Below are 11,133 nucleotides of genomic sequence, written 5' to 3'. Positions count from 1 at the left end.
GTGAGCATGAAAGAATGAGTCTGCTGTGAAGGTAATTCATCATAAGGTGAGGCTTCCTTATTTTAGCCAGCACAATATAAGAATCATATTCTGGGAAGCTTATGGCTTGGTGAAATTATCAACACTTGCTTTGATGCTCAGATTTTACAAAGAACACAGCCTCCACTTTCAACAGAGGCACATAAATATACACATCCTCTTTTTCACATACAAGATGTATGTTTCCATGTACAGACAAGTAAAATGTGTAAGTGGAAGGTATTTGGCTTTGTATAACAAATCCTGCATTCACTTACGTCCTATGCATTTCTGCTGAATTCAGCACTGCCTCTGAGATTGAAATTTGTTCAGTAATATTACTTTGCAACTAATCCGGTATGGAGTCTGCTGGACACAGCAAAGCAGTATGGGCTCCACTTTGAATGATAGAATAGGTCTGCTTAGGGGCTTCTGTGTGAGAGGATGAAGAAAAGATAGGAGGAGGGGGAGCTGAAGTGGACACTGTTATACTTTGACCTCCATCACTAACTACAGTCACCTCTGTTGCTCCTTCTTGTATCAAAGCATTAAGGCCTTCTAAGTCAGAGCAGCTGATTCCAGAGCTGGTGATGAAAGCTTGGTTTGCCGAAGCCTCATGACCGCTGACAGGAGCAGCAGGAATCAGAGTTTGATGTAAAGCGCTTCCATCACTTTGGTCATGGGTTGTGAGAAGAACTGCTGGTTGTGCCACAGGCCCTGCTTCGCTTTGAGATATGGGAGGTGGAGGTGGTGCCAACAAACTGACTTGGCCCAGCAGCTGCAAGCGGCTGTTGGCTGAGAGGTCTTCCTGATTCTGGCTAACTAATGTAGGAGGCACGACGTTCACTGATGCAGCCTGAACGATACTGTTAGTCTGAGGGACCTGGTGACCCACAATGATCTTGACCCTTCCCTCATTGTATGGAGAAACCTGAGTAGCCTGAAGTGGGACCTGGAGGTGACTGACAGTAATCGGGGCACTGGTCTGCCGACTGGGATCCATCTGGAGCTGTAGAACAGCTAGTTCGTTATTTTTAGATCCATTATACATACTGTGCTGCTTCTTATGACTCCTAAGAGAATCTTCTCGGACAAAGGAAGCATCACACAGGTCACACTTAAATGCTTTCTTGGCATCCAATTTGGCAACTTGCCTGGAGCCACCTTGCTTTGGCCTGTCTCCTTCCTTCTTCTCCACAGTTTGCTTCTTGGTCTTGACTTTGTCGCCATGAGCTTTCCTCACATGAGTTGTCAGGTTGCTCCGCTGCTTGGTATCAAAACTGCAGAATTCACATTTGAAAGGACGATCTTTGCAGTGAATTCGCTCGTGCACTTTCAGAGCTGCCTTGTTGGAGCAAGAGTAGTTGCACTCTGAGCACTTCACTGGCTGCTCAGGCTGATGAGTTCTTATGTGGTGCCGAAGGCTTGTTTTGTTTCCACACTGAAATTCACACTCTGGACACTTGAGAGTGTTTTCCATACTGTGCTTGATACGAATATGTGATTTCAAATTTCCTTTCATGGCACACCGGACCTCACAGAACTCACATTTGTAAGGTTTCTCACCAGAATGCACACGCATGTGCCTCTTCAAGTCTGAGTTGATTTTAAATTTAGCAGGACACATCTGACATTGGAAAGGAGCATCTCCTATCAACAAAAAACACAGTTCAAATTACAGACGAGACACCAAGATCCATTGGAGAGACCAATGCTACAATGAATTATGTACAGCTGACTTGTTCTAAATACCTGTGAACTCCCAACATACTTTCAAGATGCAGAAAAGTTTAATGGCACAGTATTTATCACCTGGTCTAGCGTATTTGTGTGCAAACTCTTCACGAGCATGCCTGCCCACATCTGTTGCTTTGTCATGTCTGCATCTTAGACATGCTCCATTTTTAGTTCATTTGGTGTGTAAAATGTTCAGTGTGCTCCAGAGAAGTGACTGAAATTTCTCAGTTGTCCCTCTTTAGCAACAGTATAACTCAACTAGTGTTTAAAATTAATAAAAAAAAACCACTGCAACTTTAACAGCTGCTATATTTTTTAAGTCTAAGAAAACAACATAAACACATCCATGTCTCCAGTTTACACTCCAAGATTTACAGGGAGGCTTGTAGGTTAACTTTAAGCCTAGATAAATGGTAAGCTACTGCAGAAACAGATGCTTAATGGGCACCAGCCTTACTGCTCAACTATATATTCCTCACTGCCCTTCTTGTACCAACATTTGTTCACCTGGTGAGTTAGATTAGCTGACTAGAAAAACTGATTACTTTTTTTGGCCTCGTTCATGTGGTGCAACACAAATACTATTGCTGGCACAGGAATGCAGTGGAAACTCTTGTCCAGAACATAGGGAGATGTAGGGACAGAAGTCCATACCTAGGTTAGTGTCAGGTGACTGCACAACCATAGCATTACTGCAGTTATAGAAAAAAAAGAGAGATCATAGCTACATGAATGCAGCTGGAAAAGACAAATGTGAGACTAATGAAACATGCATGCAAGTCTGTGACTCTGGGGAAATGTGCTTACGCAGGGAAGTAACATTAAGCTTTTGTTTTTCTGGCATTACAGCAACCAAGAAAGAGGTATTTGCACCATGTATCATATCTAATAATGTTCCACAGATCACTTCAAGAAAATCTTATATCACTTTGTATTCATGCAAACAAGTATAGAAAATATTCAGAACTGCCTTTTTTTTTTTTTTCTTTTGAGAGCAATGCTGATTGCTAATCCAGAAACCTAACAATGGTAGTTGAAAGTGAGGTCAAATTCTTTACTGATAAAACATGAAAAATGAACACACTCATCTGCAAGATCTCTGTAAGCCTATTTATGTTAGACTACCTACACAAATAACCATTTGAATTGCCTGGATCTAACTCGCTATTTCGCATTTTCTTTGTTTGCAGGCTTGTGTCACAACATGCATGATCAAATTAAGCTGTAGCACTTCTTAGTCCATAATCAATTCCAGGGTAAAGACCAGTGACTCCATTCTGAAGTCATTAAAAAAAATCCAAAGCAAACCTACCAACCCAACTATGTAACTGTGCACTTTTTTCTTTAATCTAAATATATAGTTCTCTAAACTACCTGAACATGAAGTCTTTAGGTAGGTATTGTGTTGAAAAAGTGGAATAATTGTGTTATTAGGTTCTAAGACACCCTTGGTGGGGGAAGGAAAAAGAGAGTGTACTTAGTTCAGCAAGCATTTACCTTCTTTAATAATCAAACTGCAAATGGCTGATTTATTTTATAAGTTAATATTCTATTGAGTTTGTGATAGCTGTATATAATTTTGCATGATTTGCTTATCCAGCTACATATGTCATAGGTTTAGCTGCATATTTTTCAAATCAAGTTGTGGCCTACTGTGCTAATCCATGTATCTGTTTAATAATTGAGATACATGGTGTATTATCTATATTAAACAGATTTTATTAATGAATATGCACTGTTTGTTCATCTAGTTTATTTTACAGTCTCAGCTGCACACTCAGCTACTGAATTTTTATCGACTTTGCTGATGAAGGCACAGCACATATTTCAATGACTTAATTTTCACGTACAGGGTAGCACAATATATGAAAAAGAATTAGTAATTTTACTGAATATAGCAAAGAATGTTGGTTCCGTTTATTTAAAGAGTGGTCTATTACTTATGTTTCTTTACATTTCAGTCCATTCATAATCAACACTGACAGAATATAGCTTAAAAAAAAGAGTATTTGATCCTGGAATTACTAATTGTAAGAGTAGTTTTACTCAAATTAACAGGAAACGGATCTTTAGATGACTAGTTGAACAAGTAATGCGATGTAGATGATCTCACGCTGAGCAATGTAGAATACACTCACCTTCTAGTGAATGACTAATGTAATTCCAGTAAGCAATATAGTCTATGTATCAGTCTTACTTTTCCCCCCAAATTTGCTGTGTGCTAACAGCTTTGTAACCTAATAAGGATGAAATGATTACTTTCAAAATTCTTATGCCTCCTTTCAGCAAATCTAAAAAGGTCCTTTTACAAAAGAGGATTTATTTTGGAGAAATAGAAAAGACAACAAAACTAAAGACTTGAATTTTAGCGTAATTCAATTGCTTAAGATACAACAGACTGATGTGCCAAAAAGAAAGAAGGTAGCCTAAAATCCCTTCCCGACTATTGCAGTATTTAATGCCACAAAAATCTAACTCTCCTGGAAATAAAAGAGAACCATGATCATTCATAGGTTCTCCCACAGCCAAATTCAGAGCATGCCTGCCCATGTACGTAAATGCACAAGTATGCACGCTCTTATATGACATGGGGAAAATCCAATACCATATTCTCTGACTAGTGTGTTTACTAACAGATAACTTCTCATAACAACCCATACTATTTTGACTGACCATCACATCTTCTTATATAGCAATAGAAAGAGGGAAACTTATAAAGCAACTGCCTGACAGCCCTGCCTGTTCCATCACAGCAGATTTGTGAAGTATAAAAGATTCTTTTCTGCTAGAGACAGATTGGTTTAACCCTCCCCTCCTTCACAATGCACAAGGGATTTATTTCTTTTATCTACACAAAATAAATCCCATCTTGCACACATCTGAACTAATGTTGTTGAGTACTCAAATTCAGAATCAGATGTAGGATAGGTTCAAAGCTAATCTAGTAATCACTGAACCATAACCACCTTGCAGCTAAAATTCACAGAACTAATCAAATGTATAAAAGACAACACAGAAACTAATCCAGTACCCTGGATTAGGTGAAAAACAACATACAAAGACAACTGTACAAAGACAACTGTACAGCAGTATCTTTACAGCAAATCTCTTCTAGGAAAATCTATAAAAGAAAAATCTCATTAAAATGAAACTTAGGCAAATAATGCAAATATAAAATGATACAATGTTTATAAGCCTGGAGACTAAAGCTTTCCATCCATAGAACAAAAGTGATGTGGGCAGAATATAGTTCCGGCTGCTCATACTACACTGTTAATGTCCATCAGTCTGCTCATGGAAGGTACCACAAAGACAGGTCAAAAAAATGTGCAACTTAAATTGCTAATTACTTGCTAATCTACTGATGCAAGAAAAATTAAATTATGCAGCTGAGGTTTGCACTGATAAAACTAATTCAACTATAAAGTAATTTCAGTGTTTCTAATATAGTGGATCAGATTTGAGAGACACAGATAGGAACCTAGATGCTCTTAATCAATCAATCAATTTGATCCTTCAGTTCTACTTGTGTAAGAACACCTAATAGGCAGTTTCAAAATCAATTTAGAAGAAAAATCTACAAAGAGTCAGATCTGTTTTCTGATTGCTTCCAGGTATTTTTAGTAGAGCTGCATTGCCATACTAGATTCTATGCCCAAGAAATTTACAGAAGCTGGATGCCTAGGTGCTTTTGACAATTCGAATAGGCCCTTTCTGGCATCTTGACACCTGTACACCTTTTAAAATCTTCCCAATGACCTTCAAACCTTTACAGATCTGAATTTTAGTAGAAACTTACCTGTGTGGGATCTGAGATGTACAGTTAGCTGGCTAGAGTTGCGGCTTGCATAAGGACAGATCTGGCATTTGAAAGGACGCTCGTTGGAGTGAATGCGCTGGTGCTTGTTGAGACTGCTGCTGTCAGCAGCTGCGTAGTCACAGTGTTTACATTTGTAAGGCTTCACCCCAGTATGAGAACGCATATGCATCTTCAGCTTATCTTTACGACTAAAACATTTGTTACAAACTTCGCATTTATGGGGCTTGTCTCCTGAAACAAACAGAAGAGCATCAACACATCAAGAATTTCTGCACCATAAGGATATTCTTGCAATAAAAGAGAAAAGCGCACACTGAACACAATAGAAATGGGACTAGTTTTCAAAAGCTGGACATTGGATTTCAGCAGCCCTCCTATCAGCTAAGAACTCTTCTATGCTCCAGAAGGCTGCATGCACAAGTGCCACAAATTCAGAAGACTTTCTCCCTTTACAAGTCTGAAATTGTTGTTTAGGAGGAAGGGAGGTGAAATGTTGGAATCATTTTTCCGTATAAAGAACAAACTAGGTTTCTGCACCACCACCACACTGTACCCTGATAAACACATGGTCTGCACCTCAAAAATTTAACTGTGCCTTAAACTGATGTACAAAGTTCATGTTTCATAGCTGTGAGCGGTACTGCCCATAGTGGGACATGGCTTACCCAAAAAGGGCAATTCCCCAGGCACAGAGAACTACAATACTAAAATATACAGACATACATGTACATTCTACCTAATTTATCTATAGATACATTATTTTGTAGGAAAATATCTTTTGGCAAAAAGCCAAAAGGAGAAAAACAACCAAAAATAAAATACAGCAACTATATAAACCTGTGTGTGTCCGTAGATGACGTTCCATATCCTTCATACCATAGGAAGTCTTGAACTGGCAACCTGAAAATGGGTAGATTAAGATCATTAAATTCAAGGAAAATCTAACTAATAAAAATATACTACCTTATTATGGGCATTTCTTTACTGAGAGAGTGGTATCACAATGGAATAGACTGCCCAGGGAAGTAGTGGAGTTACCCTCCCTGGAGGTATTCAAGGAGCGTGTGGACGTGGCATTGTGGGACATGGCTTGATGGGCATGGTGCTGTGTGGTGTGGGTGGTTTTTTGTGTGGTTTTGTTGTTTTTTGTTGGTGTGTTTTTTTTTTTTTTGTAATGGTTGGACTTGATGATCTTACAGGTCTTTTCCAACCTTAGTGACTCTGTGATTCTGTGATTATGTTTCTTTTCAAGAAGATTTTCATTAAAATTCAGCATTAACAGAAAACTAATTACCCATCTTGTTTACTCACATCTACTTAAAATAGTGGCTGGCTTACCTATGAACTTTAGTTTTCTAATGCTTCCCCTAGGAGGCAAGTCACTCTCTAAATTATCATTTTCCGTAAGCTTTGAAACAAGTTCTCTGGAATCTCTGCCTAGGATTTGAGACGCTCTTTACAGTACACAGGGGATGCTGGGGGAACTAATTAATTCCACATATGACTTCAAGTTAGCACAAGTGGGAACGCAGGTAACAGTTCACCATTCAGGAATCCTGTCCAAGTGGAAAGTGCTACAGTTTTAGAGCACTGAAGTGAACGCTAAGCATTTGAAACGTGCCTTTCAAATGAAGGCAAGCTTGCAAGAGACTGTAAATTCTGCTACGATTAATATGACTACTCATCTACATGGCTGTCTCTGCACACGTCTTCTGCATATTGCATGGTTTTTACTCATTAAGGTCTCCAAATATTTCGGTTCAATCCATCCTTATAAAAATGCTAACTGATCAAAGACAAAACATAGAATGCAAATGCATAGTATTTCTTATGTTCAACAATGGCAGTTAGCAAAAAGGTAACAAGACTCTGCTCTTACATTGCTATGGGTGTGGGCATAGGCCAATGTCTATATGCAACCCCCCTGCAGCATCACCAGAGTATATACCACAGTACAGGACCAACATCTAAGGACATGTGAAATCAACAGCAAAACTACTACTGGTATCAATGGTAGTACATTACACCCTTAAGAAGTAGGCTGCTTTCCAGGTTCTGCGTGTCTTAACTGCTTAAGACAGACAGAGCTACTGTGCATATCACTATATGAAATCTATCAATTTTAAAAAGAAAAGGAAGAAGGTATAGTCCACATCTTACCTGGATAGCAGCAGTTTAGTTTCTTCTGTGTAAGTGAAGAACTGGATTTTCTTGAACGTGCTTTTGGTGGTGTAGAGACGATAGCAGCAGTTGGAGGCTCACTGCTCTCACTGGGCAGGTATGTTTGATAGCCATGCTCAAAAACAAACTCTGGTGCAGAAACTAAACACATAAAAAAGAGCTCAATTTGAGAACATTAACTTCTCCAATCAGAAAATCTAATTATTTTCCAGTTTCATTAATTACTTCTCTATTCTGTTTTCTCCAGCAACATTCCTGTTCCCGGCTTCCTCTTCACCTGAGGGAAGGGGAAAGGAGAAAGGCTTTTCTCTCCCTTGCTGTCCTGCTACCAGTGAAAATTTTGTCAAGACCTGATGAGCCACGCTGAACTTAGTATGACCCTACATAGGCCCACTTGTCTCCCCTCTGAATCCTATCTGACTGCACCATTCAGTTTCTTCAGAAGTTCAGTTTCTTCTGATGCCTGTCCAGGTCTTACATTAATAAAGAAAGGTATGTTTGTTTTTCAACACTGGCTGTGCTACAGCCCAAAGGAGAAAAAACCAAATTATTTATATGGCAAATCACAGAATCACTACAGTTGGAAAAGACCTGTAAGATCATCCAGTCCAACCATCAACCAACCCCACCATGCCCATTAAACCATATCCCACAATGCCTCGTCCACACGTTCCTTGAACACCTCCAGTGAGGGTGACTCCACCACTTCCCTGGGCAGCTTATTCCAGTATCTCACCACTCCCTCAGTAAAGAAATTTCTCCTAATATCCAGCCTGAACCTCCCCTGGCGCAACTTGAGGCCATTTCCTCTTGTCCTGTTGCTAGTCACTTGGGAGAAGAGACCAACACCCACCTCTCTGCAACCCCCTTTCAGGTAATTGTAGAGAGCTATAAGGTCTCCCCTCAGCCTCCTCTTCTGCAGACAGAACAACCCCAGTTCCTCAGCTGCTCCTCATCAGACTTGTGCTCCAGACCCCTCACCAGCTCTGTTGCCCTTCTCTGGACATGCTCCAGCACCTCAATGTCCTTCTTGTAGTGAGGGGCCCAAAACTGAACACAGTATTCAAGGTGCAGTCTCACCAGTGCTGAGTACAAAGGCATAATGTAAAAATTATTATTTTTCTAATTTGTTAAAAAAGTTCAGCCTCTTTCAACTATACTGTTTTTATTTTCACGGGTTATTCTTCTGAGTTATAGCTACCTCAGCCAAAGTAGCAGCTTTTAAATCAATTAAACAACGCTACACCCCAAAAGGGCAGGAGGATATAACTGCCCTCATTTTAAAGATGAGTAAATATGAAGCAGAAAAATGACTCATCCAAAACCCACACTGAGTTGAGGGATTAGAATACAAAAATTCCTGGAAGTAAGCCCTGAATTCAGTTTGTTTCACTGCTCTTCCAGATTCTCTGCCCTAATCTGTCTATCCAAATTAAAGTCAAATAATTTGGATTTTAGCAAGGTCCCAGACCAAAATAAAACTATATATAGAAGGGCAAACCTTCACAAACGGAACAAAATTCTAGTTTTATTTAAATGTCTGCAGGATCAGGACCTCACTCCAGCCTTTGCATACGCAGAAATTTTGAGTAATATTTTTCCTGCCAATTAGTTGTGGGAGCAATGTTAGGGAATGCAGTGTTCTCACATAAAAAGGCCTGGATTGGTGCCCGACAGCAATTCTGTGTCTGTTTTTCATCAAGAGCACTCTTAAAAAATAAAATGTATAGTAATTTGATTATTTTTGATAAGTATTGACAATTTTAATTAGTTTGCACAAGTTGGTTATACAACACATTAGACTTAAGCAATTCTCTAAGTGAATTTGCTAATTGAGATGCAAGTTAAATAACTGCTGTCGTACCAAAACCAACGCGGCAGCACACCGCTTTTTTTTTTTTTCTTCTTCTTCTGCTTGCAGGTACGTGACAACTAATGTGAAGACTGTTAGTTTAGCTTAGTGTGATGGGGACACAGGAGCAGAGGGCTACGAAACATTGCCACTTTGCACGAGTCGAGTGCTTTCAGGCTCCTGGTATGTACCACCGAAATACCTGTGATGGTTTGGGTCTCCGAAGCGATGGCCCTGGTTGTGGTTTGTGCCTGTGTCGATGGCACCGTTTCTTCCGACACAAACTGGACCGTACTGGTGGCCCCGGCCGTTGCACTAGTGAGCTGACAACCGCTTTGCTTGTGCCCAACAAAGGCATCGAGGTTATTGAACTGCTGCTTGCAGATGCCACAGATGTGGATGTCGGGGGTGAGCTCCACCAGCACGGTGGTGCTGCCGGGAACTGTGGAAACAGGAGCAGGGTCAAGAGCTCGTCCCGAGAAAAGGGAAATGGGTGAAACCGCTCGAACTGCCTCACGGACATCCCGCTGACCACACGCCCCGGCTGCGAGGGGGCCCCTTCGGGCCCGGGGCGGCCTGGCCCTGCCTGGGGCTGCGGGGGTCCATCAGGGCACCGCGGGACCCCCGGGCTGCGAGGAAAACCGGCCACCCGCGCCCCCGGGCACGTGTCCCCGAAGCCTTGGGGTCCCGCGGGGGGTCCCCGCCGCCGCGCTGCGCGGAGGGCACTCGCCCAGCGCCCCGGGGCCTCGCTGCACAGAGGCCGCCCGAGGCCCACCGCCCGGCCCGGCCCGGCGCTCCCGGCGGGCCTGCGGGCCGCGGCGCTCACCCAGATTCCCGGGTCCCCGTCCCCCCCCCAGCCAGGTTCCCGGGTTCCGCTCCCGCCTGTTTCTTGCGCTACTCAGGTTTCGGGGCCTGCCCAGGCCCCGGCTCAACTCGGTTTCCGCCGCGCGCGCCCCGGAGCGCGCATACCCCGCTGGCGCGCAGCGGCACTTACACTGCACGGGGCCGGAGAAGGCCGGCGCCGCCCCCCCGGCGCTGCCGGGGTTCATGGCGGCAACGAGCCCCGCACGTCGCCTCCGCCACCTGCAAGGGGCTTATTACCGACGGGGAACCTCTCCCCCCGCGCCTCTCGGCCGCCGAGCGGGGGCGGATGTGGAGGAGCCGAGCATGCTCAGTGGCAGCGGCGAGGCTGCGGCTGCCCTTACCGACCGCCGGGCTGAGGGCTCCAGCCGCTGCCGCCCCCCGCCCCTGCTTCAGCCCGGCAGAGTCTGCCTCTCGTTTCTGCCCAGGATCTGCGGCGGAACGTCCCTGACAAACCAAAACGCCCTTATTAAACCCTGTGGCCGCCAATGCGAGGCCTGTGCGTTCCGTGAGGGCGAGCTGCCCCCCGCGCGCCTTTGCTGAGGCCGTGGCTGGTAGTGGGGCTGAGGCCTCGCGCGGGGCTGAGGTCTCACACGTGCTTCAGCCCCGCTTCCCACACAGGCCTGCACCTCAAGTCAGAGCTTTAATTCGCCTAGCAGTGCTT

The 11,133-nt window shown here is 43.1% G+C and overlaps 1 protein-coding gene across 1 annotated transcript; it reads right to left on the bottom strand.

Annotated features, from left to right (window-relative positions):
* Positions 1-367: 367 nt before the first annotated feature.
* Positions 368-10,657, bottom strand: ZFP64 (ZFP64 zinc finger protein). The gene is made up of 6 exons (XM_059827283.1): positions 10,603-10,657; positions 9,811-10,050; positions 7,736-7,897; positions 6,413-6,475; positions 5,555-5,806; positions 368-1,668 (listed from the first exon to the last, which is right to left on the bottom strand). The coding sequence occupies exons 1-6, from the start codon at positions 10,655-10,657 to the stop codon at positions 368-370; spliced, it is 2,073 nt and encodes a 690-aa protein (XP_059683266.1).
* Between the last annotated feature and the right edge of the window lie 476 nt (positions 10,658-11,133).

This window comes from Gavia stellata, chromosome 20 (assembly GCF_030936135.1).
Source record: "Gavia stellata isolate bGavSte3 chromosome 20, bGavSte3.hap2, whole genome shotgun sequence".
NCBI lineage: Eukaryota > Metazoa > Chordata > Aves > Gaviiformes > Gaviidae > Gavia > Gavia stellata.
The sequence above is the reverse complement of the archived record's forward strand: the minus strand, read 5'-3'. Positions and strand labels throughout refer to the sequence as shown.